Source organism: Crinia signifera, chromosome 2 (genome assembly GCF_055691185.1).
Source record: "Crinia signifera chromosome 2, ASM5569118v1, whole genome shotgun sequence".
Classification (NCBI taxonomy): domain Eukaryota; kingdom Metazoa; phylum Chordata; class Amphibia; order Anura; family Myobatrachidae; genus Crinia; species Crinia signifera.
In genome coordinates this window covers 173,320,567-173,340,226 of record NC_139218.1, presented here as the reverse complement: position 1 = coordinate 173,340,226, position 19,660 = coordinate 173,320,567, and the positions used below count along the sequence as shown (strand labels likewise).

The 19,660-nt window shown below is 45.9% G+C and overlaps 1 protein-coding gene across 1 annotated transcript in view; it reads right to left on the bottom strand.

Moving 5' to 3' along the window:
- ELAPOR1 (endosome-lysosome associated apoptosis and autophagy regulator 1) overlaps positions 1 to 19,660 on the bottom strand; it is a 514,464-nt gene that overhangs the window by 60,990 nt on the left and 433,814 nt on the right. Inside the window, exons 18-19 of the mRNA XM_083173204.1 lie at positions 18,547 to 18,648; positions 17,243 to 17,369 (exon numbers count right to left, since the gene is read on the bottom strand). Of these exons, the coding sequence (XP_083029330.1) occupies positions 17,243 to 17,369; positions 18,547 to 18,648 (229 nt within the window). The remainder of the gene's footprint in view (positions 1 to 17,242; positions 17,370 to 18,546; positions 18,649 to 19,660) is intronic.

Here is a 19,660-nt window from a genome sequence, read left to right as displayed (position 1 = left end):
GGAATAAATGACAGTTGACCATTTGCATTGAAATGCTGGAAAACTGCCAAAAACTGTCATTCATCCATTACCAGGTTTTTGTTCCAACCAGCCCAATCTGACAATCGATTTGTAGATGTATGGCAGCCTTATCATTGCTGAAAAAGAGAGAAGTTTGGGATTTTTCATTTAGATATGATTAGCCCTAGAGGCCTTAATAAAAATCTTTTATGGTCCTGTTATCTTTAATAGTGTAACTCTTCTTTATTCATTCATTTTATATGACTTGTTTAATACTAATTGATAGCTTCTGTAAGAGTTTCATTTTGCACTGCTTAAGTATATGTGAAAATGATATTTGTACGCGTCCTACGACCTTTTCATACCCCCACTATCCACGTCGGCGTGGAGTTGAGAATAGAAAGTGTGTGAGCGCAGCGAGCCACCGAGCCCGAAGCGTGGCGAGCGCAGCGTGCCCCGCGAGGGGACGCGGACAGCTGTGAAGCCCGCGAGGGGACGCGCATACCTGTGAAGGTGTCCGCGTCCCCTTGCTGCGCTCGCCATGCTTCGGGCTCGCCGACGTGGATAGTGGGGGTATGAAAAGGTCGTAGGACGCGTACCGCCGTCGCTCGCCATGCTTCGGGTTGACGTTGATCGTGGGGTGGCGTTAACAATTGTGGGGGCCATTTCACACTTCAGGGTGCCTATTTGGCCTCTGTGGGCCATTTAACATTGTTTCCTATGGAAAATCAGGTCAATTGAGACATTGAACAGGAAAATCGGGTCAATTGGGACATTTAACATTGTTCCCTATGGGAAATCGCTGGCATCGCGTCGGTCGCATCGCATGCGATTTTTTAGTGCATGCGATGCCCGCGAGGGGCGCCCTTCTAGGTAAAGAGTACCTTATATTTTTCTTGTGATATTTATTCCGTATTACTTATCTTATTTACTAAATTCACAGTTTAACGTTAACATTTGTAACGGGAGTTATCCCTGCTAGATTTTGAATAACTATAATGTGCCTACACCCAAGCCTCAAATGTTATGTTCCTCAGGAGTAGGCTTGGGACAATCCCCTGAGGTCAATTAATATGCAGTGGTAATCAATATAGTACGTAGCATGTAACAACAATTTCATTAGTATATGAATTAGACAGGTAATGATGAATAAATAAGGTTTTATTTTCTCAGGAACTCTTCTTAGTCCTCGACTCCTTCAAATTAAATCTCAAATTAACCAGAAAATGTAAAGGAACATTAACATACTTTGTCACAGAACATTTATGCACACAGCATTCCTAGAGTAATTATCATTTCTCAATTACTGACACTAAACCTTTCAATACCCACTTTGACCCTTCCCTGAAGGTATTTCTCTTATGGCCACCTACCCCTTATAGCTTCTCTATGCCCACGTCACCTCCCCCAACTCTCCACACTCACACTCACTCAATATTAGTTTTCTGACACTATAGTTTAACAATGGCAATTACATTTCAAATTATTTGAGATCTCAAATTATCCCTTTTTTAGTTTAGTAAAAGTGCACTTTCCATGTTAACTCAAGCACGGGCTGAGGATGTCCTGCAGGAGTTCAGTCAATGGCTGAAGTAGTTACTGTATTAGTCGAATTTGAGGCAAATGGTGGTTATACACCCATAGTCCTGCAAATTAGCTATATTGTACAGCTGCCGAGGAGTTTGTGTCTATTCATGGAATGCTCTAGGTATAAAACACTCCTTAATGCTGGTCGCTGGTTAGATAACTTAAGCCATTGATGACTGTGAAGTAATAGGCAATCCTGTATATTTAGTGATGATAACCTGTATACTGTAGCTCCTATTAGTCTCTGGGCGGTATTCAATGAGCCTGATTCGCCAGGTTTTTATGGCGAATTTGTGCTGTTTGGCGAATTTCTGACAAAAACGGTGAATCACCCTATTCAATGGCCACATGGCGAATACATTTGAAGGTTTTTTTCGCCATGATTCACCGAGTAGCAATCGCTATCTTTTTATGGTGAAGTGGAATGTGAACTTTTAAAATACAGTGTTTTGTTTTTTACATTTGGTGTCAAAAAATCAGGAATTTTATTCTGAGGAGGGGCATGCTATTTTTATTCATGTGCTGTAAGCACATGAATATATATTTAATTTAAAAAATAATATTTTTTTTTTTTTTTTACACAGCAGCCAGCAGGGGGCGCCGGAGCCGAGCCGCTCATTACATATTCATATATTCACTGCACGATCATTACAATCGTGTGTAGTGAATATACGCCCCCCTGCTGGCACCCCCGGGGGGGCAGCCTGTGCTGCCTGGCACCCGGGGAGCCCACCTAACCCCCCACAAAGGTCTGGGCTAGGCAGAGAGACTACCATCTCTCTGCCTGGCACCGTCCTCAGGCTCCCTGCGGCAATCGCCGCAGGAGCTCATATTCGCCAGTCAGGGGCTCGCTGCCCCTGACTCGTTGAATACCGGAGCCCGCCGGCTCCGGAACGTGGCGAATGTGCAGCGAATCCAAAAAAGGATTCGCTGCACCTCGCAGGTATTCACATTGAATACCGCCCTCTGTCTATGGAACAAGGCAGATTAAGGGGTCAGTTTACTTTCCTCCTTTCTCTGTGCTCTCTGATAAAGAACGGTCAGGGGTGTTCAAGAGATGCCAGGTCTGTCAGTCATATGGAAGCAATATCCAATCAGGTTACTAGGATGGTATTATCACTAGTATAACAGCTGTTATTTTGCCTCAGCCGAGGTGAATTGTAGGATCAGCTGTGCAGCACTGCTTTACAGGATACACCATCCAGCGAGCATATAGACTGTGCCTGACTCCTTATACACACTGCTGTATACACTGTCCAATGAGCATATAGGCCGTACCTGTCTCCCTCTCCCTGAGGTAGTTCAGTTAGTGAGGGGAGTCCTGTGACAGGGTGCTGCATACCCTCCAACAATTTTGCAGCAGAAATCGGTACAGGGGGCGTGGCCACGGATATAGGGGGCGTGGTCAAATGTAGAGGGGGTGTGGCAACAACTCATATATTCATGGCCATGCCCCCACCTGAGAATAGACATTAATTTAAAATTGTACTGTCCCCCATTGAGCTGCTCCGTTGTGCTAATCCCGGCGCCAGGCAGATCAATGGGATCGCAGGTAGTCTGGGCGCCCAGCCGTTGTCACTGTCGCAGAGCAGACCCGGCAGAAGCTGTCATTAGGTGATCCGGGGAGGGGGGAGAAGACTGTGCCTGTGAGGGAGTGTGATTGGGGGGCTGACTGGTACTCGCAGGGGCCAGCTCAACAGGCGCGCAGGCAGCGTGCATGACGGCTGAGCAGGCAGCGCGCTGACGTCATGCGACGCTTGAACGCTGACTGTCGCGCAACGCACACCTGGGAACGGGAATAGCCGCACTGCAACACATTAACCCCCACTGGGCCCAATTACCCAGAGCATTCACCTGCAGAGTCGGAGGAGCGGCCACCGGCGCAGAAAATCGGTATATCGGTACATTTGTTTTTTAGCCGGTACAGTCCGTTAAAAAACGGTACTGTACCGGCAAAATCGGTACAGTTGGAGGGTATGGTGCTGCTCTATGTGGTAATTGGGGAGTCCTGTGACAGGGTGCTGCTCTATGTGGTAATTGGGGAGTCCTGTGACAAGGTGCTGCTCTATGTGGTAATTAGGGAGTCCTGTGACAGGAGGGATGACTAAGAGTCTTGTTGATGAAGGAAACAGCGCTTTGGACTGCTGATAACACCTAACCCAATGTGATTTGTGGTGAGGGTTACCTTAATGTCCCTTTGTTACCTCAGGATATTCCCTCTGCCGGCAGCTACACTGATAGTCTCTTGTCCAAACTCTGTCTCAATACCTCAGTCACCGTATACTGGTCCTGACAAAGAATGCAGGACTGGTCAGCTTCTGCGATTAGGCAGGGAAAGGGTGCAGAGCAGGACCTCCTAATCAGCTGGATACAGGTCACTGCTTCCCTTTAACCAGGCTGTTGTACTTCCACACAGGATTGTTCTCTTCTATTCTCTCCTTTCTCTAGTGCCAGGCACAAACAGGGCTGCCTTCACTGCATACAGTAGCCTGTCAGTCCCTCACTATGCTGCTCTGAGCAGTTTCTCTCAGGACTCCTGCCAAAGGTCACACGCTGACCCCTCTGACTGATTTTCTGCTGAGGGGAGGGGCTAAGGCTCAGATGTTTGCCACCCAGCACTCACTCCATCAGGGAGCCTTAAAAAGGCACACAGTCCCAGATTCCACCTCTGCCAATGGTGCATGGGCTCCTAACAAGCCTTTAATGTTATTAATTGAAGAACCAACCAGTCACATAGTGTCCTTTGTTTAACAGGAAAATACCTATAACAATTTTTAAACAATTTAAATATTCCTGTATCCACCACTATGTGAATACCTCCTATGCCATATTTGCATATAATTTATATATTTTTAGAATATAAACCTAACAGGTGGATAAATGTAATTAACTGGTTACACGTGTCCATATTACTGTCTCAGATGTGTTGTATGGATGCTGTGAATGTGTTCCTAAAACCATACCAGTATCCACCGCAACCCGAAGATTGGCGAGTGCAGCGAGCCCCGCGTGGGGAGGCTGAACGCGTCCTCCCGACCTTTTCATACCCCCACTATCCACGTCGGCGTGGAGTTGATCTGATATAGTGTGGCGAGCCACCAAGCCCGAAGCATGCAGCGTGCACCGTGAGGGGACGCGGATTACTTTACATATTTTCCACATCCCCTCGCGGGGCTCGCCACGCTTCAGGCTTGGTGGCTCGCCACACTATTTAAAATCATCTCCGCGCCGACGTGGATAGTGGGGGTATGAAAAGGTCGGGAGGGCGCCTTCCGCCGCCACTCGCCACGCTTCGGGTTGCCGTGGATAGTGGGCCAATGCTGTGCTTGCCACGCTATGAGGTGGTGTGGATACTGGGTGGGTTACTATGGGATCGTATGGATAATAGGGGGAGTATCCAAAATAGGAGGGAATACATTATTTAGTAATATCGCATCCAGTGGTCGAAGTGGAAATTTTGAAGTGGGGGTATGGAAATTTTGAAGTGGGGGTATGGAAAAGTAAAGAGTGAATATAGTGCGCACCTTCGGACACCCCCCTGTCCATCAACGTCCCCTGCCAGACTGCCCCGTTGTACAGGGGTATTACAAAAGCACAATATGCGCTGCTGAGTGATCTGCTGAGTGATCTTCAGATTAAAGTGGCGGTATGGCATACCCCGTATACCGCCCCACTTCGACCACTGATCGCATCATATCGCATCTCCTACAATAGGAGGAAATACATTATTTAGTAATATCGCATCACATTACACGTTTTAGTGTCATAAAATGTGTGCTGAACAATGTGATACGATGTGATAACAGCGGGGGAAAAATATACAGACAAAAAAACCCCATTAATTAGTAATATCACATCGCACGCATAGTGTGACACTAAAAGTGCACATGCGATACGATGCAATGCGATTTCCTTACGCAGAATAGCCCAATAAGCAAATAGCTTAGTGGGCGCCCAACTAACATATAAGTACCGCAGTTTCTGCGTAAACTGCTTTTGCACTTTTGTGACCTGTCTCATCTCCCGTAGTTTGCTTTGCCTCAGCAATCAGCAGCATCTGCAGCAGTAGCTGCAGCATCCATCTTACTGTGTGTTCACTGAGTGGTTCTTTATTTAAGGTGAGTGTTTTTGTATTATAACTGTATCCTGAAGAGGGTAAATAAATACCGAAACGTTGATAACTCATACCCTTGATGGCTAACCTTGACACTCCAGCTGTTGTTGAACCTAGCATGCTCTGCATCAGATTTAGCATGGCCAAATAGCAAAACTGAAGCAGAGCATGCTGGCATGTGTAGTTCAACAACAGCTGGAGTGTCAAAGTTAGCCATCAAGGAGTGTTATCATACATTATTGTAGGGATGTGCACCGGCCACTTTTCGTGTTTTGGGTTCCGATTACCTTGAGGTTTTGGGTTCTAATGGGTTTTGCCAAAATACCCCCTAAACGTTTTGTGTTTGGATTTTTTTGGTTTTGGGTTCTGATTTTTTTTGAAAAGCATAAAAACAGCTAAAATCGCAGTTTTTTCGGTACTTGTTTCCTAGCACGGCCACATATCTTATGGATCGTGTACCTTAAGTTAAGGTACACGATCCATAAGATGGACCCGATTTCCTTTGAAATCAGGTCCATTTGGCCGGCTAGGATAAAATATCGGGGGCATCGCGTCGGTCGGGACCGTTAACAATGGTCCCGACGCGACCGACGCGATGCCCGCGATTTCCCCATAGGCTTCAATGTTAAAAAATATTTTAACATTGAAATCGTGTCGGGAAAGGTAAAATATCGGGGGCATCGCGTCGGTCGGGACCATTAACATAGGTCCCGACGCGATGCCCCCGATTTTTACATAGGCTTCAATGTTAAAAGATTTTTTAACATTGAAATCCTGAAAAAATGTGAAAAATGTGAAATGGGCCAATATGACCCATTTCACATTTTAGATGTCCCCGTCGTCACCCCACGATAGACGCCAACCCGAAGCGTGGCCAGCGCAGCGAGCCCGCGAGGGGCGGCGGTGCGCGTCCTCCGACCTTTTCATTCCCCTACTATCCACGTCGGCGTGGAGTTGAGAATAGAATAGTGTGGTGAGCGCAGCGAGCAACCGAGCCCGAAGCGTGGCGAGCGCAGCGAGCCCCGCGAGGGGACGCGGATACCTTCACAGTTATACGCGTCCCCTCGCGGGCTTCACAGGTGTCCGTGGCGACGCGGACACCTGTGAAGTCCGCGAAGGGACGCGTTTACCTGTGAAGGTATCCGCGTCCGCTCGCCACACTATTCTATTCTCAACTCCACGCCGACATGGATAGTAGGGGAATGAAAAGGTCGGAGGACGCGCACCGCCGCCCCTCGCGGGCTCGCTACGCTCGCCACGCTTTGGGTTGGCGTCTATCGTGGGGTGGGGTGTACGCCGTGACATTTGGGGGGGTTGGGAATATTTTACATTGAATCCAATGTAAAATCGGGTCCCAGGGACCCGATTTACATTTAATAAAAAAAAAAAATCGGGTCCAAAATCGGTCGGTCGCGACGATCGCATCGCATGCGACCAAATCGCATGCGATGCGATCGACCTGATTTTTCCGACACAACCACTCCGATGTAAATCGGTGTGGCCGTGCTAGGAAACAAGTACCGTTTTTTCTTTTTATTGCTCCTACGCTATATTAACCTCAATAACATTCATTTTCACTCATGGCACTGCAGCGGTAGATATGGCAGTACTAGGCACTATACAGGTAGATAAGGCAGAACTAGGCACAAGAAGGGTAGATACGTCAGCAATACAAGTATATGTGCACCAGCAGAATTTATAATAATTAATTTTATTAAATAATACTGGCAACCTCTATTCACAGTATTCAATGCAGGCAGCACCAGTGGACTCTATATAATTAAATTAATTAAGTATTAATAATATAGCAGCCTAGTAGGTAGAGAAACTAAACTACTAGGTAGGTAGGCAGTAGCACTGCCAGTGGCCACCACAAAATGTAGTTACACAGCACCAGTAGCAGACTATTATGCACCAGCAGAATTTATAATAATTAATTTTATTATTATAATTATTATTAGGTACTGCTTGGCAGTTGCACTCAGTGGCACACGTCAGTGCACCAGCAGCATGAAATTATTTTTTACAGTCACACGCAGCACAGGTATTATTTTTTTATTAAATTATATATAGCAGCCTAGTATGTACTAGGTAGGTACACTTAGGCAGTAGCACTGCCAGTGGCAACAGTGGACTGAGTAAATAATACTGGCAGATTCAGTGCAGGCAACACCAGTGGACTACATAATATAATTAATTATTAATATAATATATAATACAGCACAGCACCAGAGGTAGGCCCCAGCACAGAGGAGACAGTAGTACTACAAGTTCACAGTTAGACTGTCCTCCTTGCTAGGGAGATCCCATCCTAAGCAGAGAGGAGAACAGAGTACACAGCAGCACTGAGAGACAGCCCCAGCGAATAAAATATTGCGGTCAAGGTCAAGCTCAAGTTTAAGCCCCAGCAGCAGCACCAACACACCCTCTCCCAACCCACTACTAGACTGGAGTGAAGATGGCGGGCGCCGGACGTTGACGTTCTGCCCACGCGGATGGACCCGAGTCAGGCGGGAATCTCAGAGCGCCGGGCTTGGAATGATGACGTCAGTGGGGGCTCGGATCTCTGGAATCCGAGTCTGCACATCTTTACATTATTGTAAGAAACGTAAATGCCACTACTGGAGGACTTATGTGGGACTTGCTGTACTTTTGGTTCTAGCAGTCATAGGGGGCACACGTCCAAGGTATTGGAGTTAAATGAGTGCCGGATATACTGCTTCATATGTATATATATATCTCACCTCTGATGAAAACTGCCTGGGAGCAGTTGAAACAGCTGTCAGGTCTCTACAGCTGTCATTTTTTGCAATGATGTGTTTGCAATAAAAGCGATTTTGTTTTTTTCACTTACATCGTTGAGTGCTGGCTTCAATTCCTTCTACACAGAGGGGGTAAGTGCTTTTGTTCATGTACCTATGTGCCCTGCACCAGCTAAGTTATTTCTTGAACATTAAGGAGTGCCTAACCTGCAAAAACCTGCTATACATATATTATATATATATAAATATGCGGGGTTACGGTCGGCACTCTTGCCTGCTGGAGAAAAGTTCCGTGGTGCCTTCCAATGTTTTGTAGATAAGCGCAAGAAAAGAAGGCGGCACTCACAGGGTTAAAGAGGAAAAACGTTGTTTTGGAAAACAAACAGTGGTCACATCAGTTGCCCGACGTTTCGAGGCCAGAAGTCCCTTCTTCAAGGTGTGGTTTTCCAATACAACGTTTTTCCACTTTAACCCTGTGAGTGCCGCCTTCTTTTCTTGCGCTTATATATATGTTTATATATATATGTGTGTGTGTGTGTGTGTGTGTGTGTGTGTGTGTGTGTGTGTGTGTGTGTGTGTGTGTGTGTGTGTGTGTGTGTGTGTGTGTGTGTGTGTGTGTGCTGGAAAAGGTACACTCCAGCCAAAAAGTGCAATAATATAATATTTTATATTGGTAGACAACATTTCAGAACCTTTTATGTGGTCACCTAAGTTTACCACGCCATATACCCCTTACACAAATCATGCAACACAATAGTACAGTAACCCCCTTATACTGTACTAGCCTCTTGCACATTATGCCACATTTAATGAGCCAAAATTCACACCAACTGAGTCAAAATGGTACCCAGAGCCGCGGCCGAAAGTGTATCCCCGGAGCTGTGGCCGTGAAGTGTGTCCCCCATATCCGCGGCCGTGAACTGTCCCCCATATCCGGTTAGTGCCTCTGTGTCGGCCGGGTAGTGTCCCCTGGCCCGCAGGCCCAACAAGCTACCCCCTGCACCACCTCTCGGGTTAATGCCGCCGCTGCCCGCTCCCACCGCCTCCGCTACTATCGCCGCCGCTGCCTGCTCCCACTGCCACCGCTGCCCGCTCCCACCGCCGCCACCTACTCCCACTGCCCGCTCCCACCGCCGTCGCTGCCCGCTCCCACCGCTGCCGCTACTATCGCCTCCGCTGCCAGAAATGCAGGTAATACCTTATGGGGAGGGGGTGTCTGGTTATGAGTTCCCCCCGGCTGGTCCAGCTGCTGCAGGCTGCTGTGATCACGGAAGAAGATAGGGCTGGCTCTGAGAGTGGATACAGGCTGTCAGTGTATGACAGCCTGTATCTGCTGTCCTATCACATCTGTCTCAGTGACAGCCCTGTCATTGAGGCAGATGTGTCGATGCCGCTTCAACGTTGTTTTCTAATGGGCTTTTCAGCCTCTTTTTGTGCTCATCCTAAGCTCTGCCCCCCGCTGCTGTCAATTTTTAATTGTCAGCAGGAGGCACAGCTCCCGATGCCTCCCAGCCTGCCCACAGTGTCCCACCACATAAATTATTTAAAAAAAATCACAAATAAGATATTTATTGCACACTATATATGTTTTAAATAACTTTGTATTTTTTTTAAATCATTTATGACAGGTGAGGCACTGCCTCCCCTGACTGCACGTCCCTGATAAAACTTGTCAGCTTTTCAGAGTTCTATACTGTACTAAGGTAGCGCGCACTCACTGTAATAAGGTACGTTACCACATTATCTGTGAAATAGCGTTCTTTTTTTTGCGCTGTAGTAGCGTCTCAGTCACAAACTGCGTCTGTACCCACTAACAGCGTCTCGTTGGCCGCAACAAGATGTTGCGTCCCAGTAACAGTAGTACTTAGAAATAGCGTCTATTTCACCTGAGTCACAAACAGAGCGCAGTTTATTGTGGTACCATTATCCACGCTATCCCCAAGCGTGGCGAGCGGACGCGGTACGCGTCCAACCGACTGTTTCATACCCCCACTATCCACGTCGGCGTGGAGTTGATATTATACAGTGTGGCGAGCGCAGCTGCGCTCACCACACTGTATAAGATCAACTCCGTGCCGACGTGGATAGTGGGGGTATGAAAAGGTCGGTTGGACGCGTACCGCGTCCGCTCGCCACGCTCCGGGATGGCATGGAAAGTGTGTTTGTGACTGGGACTCAAATCGTGACTACGACAAACTAGACGCAGTTTGTGAGTACAGCCGCTGTTTGTGACTGTGACGCTACTGCAGCGCAAAACCCCCCCACTATTTCACAGATAACGTAGCTTAGTACAGTTACACAGATTAAGCACAGAGTGAGTGCGCACTAGCCTAGTACAGTGTAGGAGTCTGGAAACCAGCAATCACAGATTCAGGACTCTGAGCAGACTCTGGCAGGCTGCCAATTTTCTAAGAAACTGTAAACACAGATAAGAAACTGTAAACACAGCTGTCTGGATTAATAAACAAACAGTGGCGCCGTGAAACTACACAAGTACCGTCAAAATTCACACTATGGCACATGGATTGAGTCAAAATTCAAGTTATGCCACACAGATAAAGGCAAAATTAACATTTTGCCACATGGATGGAGCCAAAATACACACTATACCAAATGGATTGAGCCAAAATTCACAATATTTTTCAAAAACAGGGACATTGCGCACAAAGGCGCACATTAAAAATTGATACCATAATGCCCATTACATGTTAAGCCACACACCATAATTTCCATTATGTATTATGCCAAACACCATAATGGCTATTAAAAATTATGCTACAGAAGTGCTGCTTACCTACATGCTCATTGCCAGGGGCTCCATACTCATTGCCAGGGGTTCCATGCCCATTGCCATGTGGGATTACATGCTCATTGCCAAGAGAGAAGACATGCTCGCGGTAAATGGGGGACAGCCACCGCCGGGCAGAAGTGACAGCCATTGACAGCCGGGCAGAGAGTGGGGGGCTGCCCTGCTGTATTCAGAGCACTGCAGGTCCTGGCTATTTGAAATAATACCCCTTCCACACCAGAAAATGCAGTGACTTACCCGGGAATATGGTCCCAGGATCATGCAGGGCTGGCCCCTTTTACACCAGACTAGTCCCTGCATTTTTTGGTGTGAAGGGGAGAATCCCCCTTTAATGGGCTTTATCATTTAACTGGCTATATCTTCGGAACAACTGACTCATTTACATGAGTATCATATCATATGGAAGAACTTGTAAGTGGGCTTCAAATGGTTTTGATCCCATGAAACTGGGCCATTTGGTTCCAGAGAAAGAACATGAACCGCCATGAAATTACATTTCAGAAATAAAAAAAAATCGTTTTACCCTCAATATCTCTGGAATCAATGAACCCATATCAACCAGCCTGATATCAGATTGAAGGCCCATTGATTTTGGTTCGATGAGATCAACCTCGCGCTTGGGGAGAACTGGCAGCCATTGAAACTGGGTGGAGGTCAGAATTATTGGATCCCATGTTATCTATGGGGAAAATTTTCCAGCTTTGCCCGACGGGCCTAGCGACGCGTGGCTGGGCTCATTGGAAAGCCCCAGTTCTCATCTACAAAATGGAGCTGTAGCTTCATTAGGCCCATTGTTAATCTGGCCCTGGCTAGGACCATTGATTGTCTGGAGGTTATCACCAAAAGGTATACCTTGGGACTCTATCTAGCACAGTATGCATCTATTATGAGTGGCTGTCTGGCTCCCACAGGTGTGTGAGGCTGTGCTCACTAAATTCCTTGCACTGCTGAGAGACTGCGATTGTTTCCTCTATAAAATCTAAAATCTAAACAGAGAAAGTGAATTTCTTTTCTGATAATGGGACTGCCTATACTGGATTTGTACTCAAAAGAGGGATCTGATTAAATAAAGCTGGCTGCTGTTGTGTTACATAATAACATACCAACGATAACAAAAACATGGCAACAGTTCCCTTGATTTAAGTATATCCACAGAGAGGAAATTAACCCCTAAAGCAGGGGTGGGGAACCTCCGGCCCGCGGGCCGGATACGGCCCCCGCACCCAGTTTGCCTGGCCCGCCTGCCCGCTCGCCGACATGAATGCAGTGCTTACCCTCCAGTTGGAGGTGATGCACAGCCCGCCCGGAAACGAGGAGAGCAATGCAGCAGACGCGCCGGCCGGCCAATCACTGCGGCCGTGGGAGTTGATGCGCCAGCCAATCCCTGCGGGCAGTAGGGAGTCGGGGACTCTCACGATTATTGTGATGCGCCCGCCATGCACTGCATGTGCATGGGCGGGAGCATCAGCCCCAGCAGCAGCAGCAGCCTCCATCAGCCAGACTCTGCCAGAGACAAAACGGTAAAAAAAAAAGTAAATGCTGCTGCTGTTGTGCCGCTCCTCTCACCCAACTACTCCCTTCCCCAGTGACTGAGAGATCCAGGGGTTGTCATTTACCCCTGGATTCACACCCTAACAGGTTTATGTGATTATCTCTGATTATCATAATCAGAGATAATCACATAAACCTGTTTGGGGGTGACACTGTCACTTTCTCCAAACTGCCGCTGCCCATGTGTCCGTATGTATAATGCCCACATGTATATGCCGCTGCCCGTGTGTCCGTATGTATAATGCCCACATGTATGTGCCACTGCCCATGTGTCCGTATGTATAATGCCCACATGTATATGCCACTGCCCGTGTGTCCGTATGTATAATGCCCACATGTATGTGCCGCTGCCCGTGTGTCCGTATGTATAATGCCCACATGTATATGCCGCTGCCCGTGTGTCCGTATGTATAATGCCCACATGTATGTGCCACTGCCCATGTGTCCGTATGTATAATGCCCACATGTATATGCCGCTGCCCGTGTGTCCGTATGTATAATGCCCACATGTATATGCCGCTGCCCGTGTTTACAATGCCCACATGTATGTGCCACTGCCCATGTGTATAATGCCCACATGTATGTGCCGCTGCCCGTGTGTCCGTATGTATAATGCCCACATGTATATGCCGCTGCCCGTGTGTCCGTATGTATAATGCCCACATGTATGTGCCACTGCCCATGTGTCCGTATGTATAATGCCCACATGTATATGCCGCTGCCCGTGTGTCCGTATGTATAATGCCCACATGTATATGCCGCTGCCCGTGTGTACAATGCCCACATGTATGTGCCGCTGCCCATGTGTATAATGCCCACATGTATGTGCCGCTGCCCATGTGTATAATGCCCGCATGTATGTGCCGCTGCCCATGTGTATAATGCCCGCATGTATATGCCACTGCCCATGTGTATAATGCCCGCATGTATATGCCGCTGCCCATGTGTATAATGCCCGCATGTATATGCCGCTGCCCATGTGTATAATGCCCGCATGTATATGCCGCTGCCCATGTGTATAATGCCCGCATGTATATGCCGCTGCCCATGTGTATAATGCCCGCATGTATATGCCGCTGCCTGTGTGTATAATGCCCACATGTGTATATATCGCTGCCTGTGTGTATAATGCCCACATGTATATGCCGCTGCCCATGTGTATAATGCCCGCATGTATATGCCGCTGCCTGTGTGTATAATGCCCACATGTATATATCGCTGCCTGTGTGTATAATGCCCACATGTATATGCCGCTGCCCGTATGTCCATATGTATAATGCCCACATGTATATGCCGCTGCCCGTGTGTCCATATGTATAATGCCCACATGTATATGCCGCTGCCCGTGTGTCCGTATGTATAATGCCCACACGTATGTGCCGCTTCCCATGTGTACAATGCCCACATGTATGTGCCGCTGCCCATGTGTATAATGCCCACATGTATGTGCCGCTGCCCATGTGTATAATGCCCGCATGTATATACCGCTGCCCATGTGTATAATGCCCACATGTATATATCGCTGCCTGTGTGTATAATGCCCACATGCATATACTGCTGCCCGTGTGTCCATATGTATAATGCCCACATGTATATTCCGCTGCCCGTGTGTACAATGCCCACATGTATGTACCGCTGCCCATGTGTATAATGCCCACATGTATATATCACTGCCTGTGTGTATAATGCCCACATGTATATGCAGCTGCCTGTATGTATAATGCCCACATGTATGTGCCACTGCCCATGTGTATAATGCCCGCATGTATATATCGCTGCCTGTGTGTATAATGCCCAAGTGTATATGCTGCTGCCCATGTGTATTATGCCCGCATGTATATATCGCTGCCTATGTGTATAATACCCACATGTATATGCCGCTGCCTGTGTGTATAATGCCCACATGTGTATATACCGCTGCCCGTGTGTATAATACCCGCATGTATGTATTGATAATTTTTATATGGCCCCCGAAGGATTTTATAAATATGGAAATGGCCCTTGGTAGAAAAAAGGTTCCCCACCCCTGCCCTAAAGGGAATCCAGTTCATCGGAATTTCAGCTAATTAAGTGAAAATCTTGATTATTGTTGTGTATATGAGAAGGCTTGCTTCTGAATGTCTCAGTAAAGTAAAATGTACTGAATGTCTCAGTAAAGTTATATTTTCTTTATATTTTAAAGATGTTCATACAGTACTTAAACATGAATAGTGAATTTAGATAAAATCAACAGATAAAGCAGTTCTTTATTGTTTAAAATACCTGGATTCCAGACAGGGCTGCCCCCTATCCCCCTTAATTTTTGTCCTCTCCATAGAACCGTTAGCCATTTCTATCCGTAACAACACCAACTTCCCTGGTATACAGTCAGGCCCTCTTCATCATAAACTCAGTCTTTTTGCTGATGATGTATTACTATTTGTGACAAACCCCATTAGAACCCTCCCCTTCCTTCACTCTATACTCGCCTCCTATAGCGCAGCTTCCTACTATAAACTTAACACCACTAAAACAGATTCCCTTGCGATTAACCTTACCAAATCCTTACACCACCTTCAGTCAACTTATAAATACAACTGGCAAATAGACTCAATAAAATATTTGGATCTACATATCCCCCCAAATACAGAAAATGTGTTTAACGTCAACCTCTCCCCACTCCTTACTACTTTGACCAATTTATCCAAGTCCTGGCTATCATATGACATTTCTTGGATGGGACGCATGGCAGCATTTAAAATGTCTTTACTCCCTAAATTGATTTATCTTTTCCGCACCATCCCCTATACCTTCCCCAAGAGATCTCTACAACTTGCTACCTCCATGATGACAAAATGTTTGGTCGACCAAACCCCCAACAATGGCCCGCTAAAAGATGTCGCTCCCTAGAGTCTTTGGCAGACTGGAGCTCCCCTACCTTTTCCACTACCAATCAGCATGCCTTCTGGACCCAATTAAACACTACACTGAGTTTGACTCTACTACATCTTGGGTGAATATTGAACAAACTCAGATCCCCAATATCCCACTATCAGATCTAATTAGAATTCCGAAACATGTCAGACCTGTTCAACCAAATTTGCTTCCATCAACTAAAGCAACTCTGCAAGCATGGGACCAACTACTAACCACTCTTCCTGCCCCGAGGGCCTCCATTTCTAACATATCCATTAATACTGTAGCAAAGCTAATACCCAATCTAAATTTAAACATATGGAAAGCCCGTGGTGTTGTCTCTCTAGGAGACATTCTAGATGCTCACTCCCTGATCTCCTTAGACTCTCTACAACGCCAATTCTCAATACCTCTATCGGAATACTTCCACTACCTACAACTCGCACATTGGTGGAAAGCACATTTCGCTGCCTACTCCCCCTCAGATGCCTTTTCCCAGATAGTTCTTTCCAGACCCTTTTTGATAGACACCAGAGGAGATATTTCTTTCTGGTATAAAACTTTGATAACCCCCACTAATTTCTCCATGACGTCCTCCCATATGAAATGGGAGACAGATCTGGGTAGACCATTTACTCCGGAACAATGGCGACAGATCTTCCTTTCTTCCTATACAATGTCCCGTTGCCTAAATCACACTGAGATGCACATCACGCACATTAATAGACTCTACTTGACCCCAGATCGTCTGCACACCTTCTGGCCATCTTGTTCCAATCAATGCTGGAGACAAAGTGGATGCGTAGGTAACATATTCCACATTTTCTGGTCCTGCCCCAAAATTCTGGTATATTGGGCTGAAGTTTTTAACCTAATCTCTACTGTTCTTAAGACCGCTATTACTTATGATCCATCCACTGCTCTGTTTCATTTATATCCCCAAGAAGTATCACCAGAGAGAAGATATGTCCTAGGACATATACTCATTGCCGTACGTGCAAACCTAGCCCAGCAATGGAAGCAACCTTCCCCCCTGTCCTTACTGCAAGTTATTCTGAAAACAAACCACCATTTCCTTTTGGAAACAAGCTTCATCTCATTCTAGCCCACACCCTTCTCCCCCCATATACGATGGCTCCCATGGCACATATATGTTACAGACGGGGATGGTGCCAAATCCCCCCCCCCCCCCCACTTCCCTAACAGACACGTTATAGTTCAGTCTAAATGAACCCCCGGAGGCTCAACAACAATAGGATTACTCACTGTTGCCTGGACACTCTAATTGTTAAAAATATTTAAATTGTGCTATATTGTATGTTATGTTCTGTAACTGCTATATTTTACCAATTGTTCTTCCAATGATCACTCTGCACAGCGACACAATACATATTGTTACGTATTTTGATTATATTGGATGTCCAATACCCTCCCTCCCCCACCTCCTGATTGTCCCTTCTTTCTTTTTGTACCCCATATAAATAATATGTTCCAATAAAAACTTATTGATGGAAAAAAAAATACCTGGATTCCATGTTGGCAAACACTTGTAATGATGTGGTAGTCATGGACAGTACAAAGAGGGCAAGCCTGATCTGATTCCCACAGAAAATGAAACGTGCAGCCATCACAGGTTCCTTCTGAACACACACTGGAAATAAAAATAATTTATGACTAAATTAGTCCCAAAGCATTTTTTTTTCTATTTAAGTACCGTATATACTCGAGTATAAATCGACCCGAATATAAGCCGAGGCACCTAATTTTACAACATAAAAACTGGGAAAACTTATTGACTCAAGCGGGACCCTTACTCGAGTATAAGCCGAGGGGGGCTTTTTCAGCATAAAAAATGTTCTGAAAAAGTAGGCTTATACCCGAGTATATATGGTAATCTTTTTTTTCTTGTTGAAATTGTAACATGTATTTTTTTCTCCTGTATTATAGATTAATCCCATGCTAATGCAACATTGCTATCACAATTTGCCAGAGGTGTTGAAAACGTCACCCGTTTGTCATATAGATACACACAGTGTATTTCAACTGCTACTTTAGATATTAATGCTGGTAGCCTAATTGGCTTACCTGAATAGCAACATCAGCACTCAACACTATTAATCTCAAAATTTAGGAAACAAAAGTAAAATTAACGGACCTCCAGAAACATTGACAGGATGTGTTCATATACTACACTAGAACATACACAGGAAAGACTGCTTAGGAATTGTGAATATTTCTGCACACTGGTCAATTTAAGCATCCATTATTAATTAAAAGTTGGGAACCATTGGTCTACACTACCAGCTCTCGCAAGCAGGACACCTTCTATATTTATGTATGATTTCATTTTTGTATTATATTTTTTAGCAAGCATGCACTGTGGAGCTTTATAGTGTCTATAGAGTTCTATCGATGGTGTATTCATTCGTACCAGATGAATTTGGCTGACCTTTTCATATATAAATATGACAAATCAGCCTCATTCGGCTGTTTGTAAACCTCATTCGGCTGTTTGTAAATTTGCAGGGCACAGAGTCCTGCCCATATATGACATCGGAATGGGTACGAATAAGTGCATTCGTACCCATCTGATCTTTACCCCTATGACTCAATTATTTTGAGGATTCATATTGGCAGGAATTCCTAAAAGCAGTATAAATAAGAACCTTAAAACCCCAAAACTCCCAACAGGTAAATACTGGATAGTGTGATTTTTTTTTGAACATTTATTATAACGCTCAAAAAACAAAAGACAGAACAAATGGACTTGTACAATGTAAAAAAACATATACAGTTTATCTGATAATCTGCATCAGTGCCGTCCTTACCTTGGCACGGATACCGTGCCTATGCCAGCTTTCAGCGGATTACAGCGCAAGCGTATAGTGGTTGCACGACCAGAAGCACATGACTGAGTAACATCTTTGGACCTATGAGGATAGAGTGTTAAATAGGTTTAGAAAGATCCCTGCTTGCAAAATAATAATACAATAATAAAGAGAATCACTGAGTAACATCTTTGGACCTATGAGGATAGAGTGTAAAATAGGTTTAGAAAGATCCCTGCTTGCAAAATAATAATACAATAACAAAGAGAATCAAGTTCTACACAGGCTTTAAATGTGCCCATTACAAAGTGCCTTGTTTTCTACCCTTAACTAAAAGAGCGTTTTATAGTTTAACATCTCAGCTCTCTCCATGCCCGCTGGTGGCTGCTGCTGAACTCTGGGTTTTCACATGCCCTCCTGACCGATATCCCTGCATCCTGAGCAGCAGCGGGGGAAGCACAAAGTGGTGGTGGTGACCAATCAGCGCAGTCAGTCCTGGACCCCCATAGGTGGCAGTGAGGGTCTTCCTTATGTGATGGCATGGCACACAGGGCCAATCTCTTTTTCCGTGTCATCATTTTCCCAAGTACCAGCATGCAGGGCAGGCTTGCTGAGACCTGAAGTCCCACTGTAAAAGGACAATATGTAAAGGACAAGCTATCAACCCCGCACCCACTGTCCAGAGGTGTGGGGTATAGCTGCAGGCTTCAGCCATGCCTGGGGTGGCCTTTATTTAGTCCCCAAGTACCCCCAGCCGTGGCTGACTAGCTAAGGTGGGTAATGCTTTGGCCATGGGACCCCATCAAGTGTGTCTCCTGGCTATAGCATTACACCCCTGCTAGTGGAGCCCAGTGCTGGCTCCTAAATTACGGGGTATCCCCACTATTTTGGAAATCAGGGCCTGGTACAAGAACATGGTGTTAATTCTGAAAAAAGGGGGAAACCCCACTCATTTTTCCTGCCAAAGACTGCATCTTGCTAAAATGCAACGGGTGAGCACAATTATGTGTATTCCTGTTTGAATGCATCCTGCTAAAAATGCAATGTGTGAGCCCAAGAATGTGTATCTAGACAAACAGATCCTGTTCAACTGCATTCTGCTAAAACGCAATGT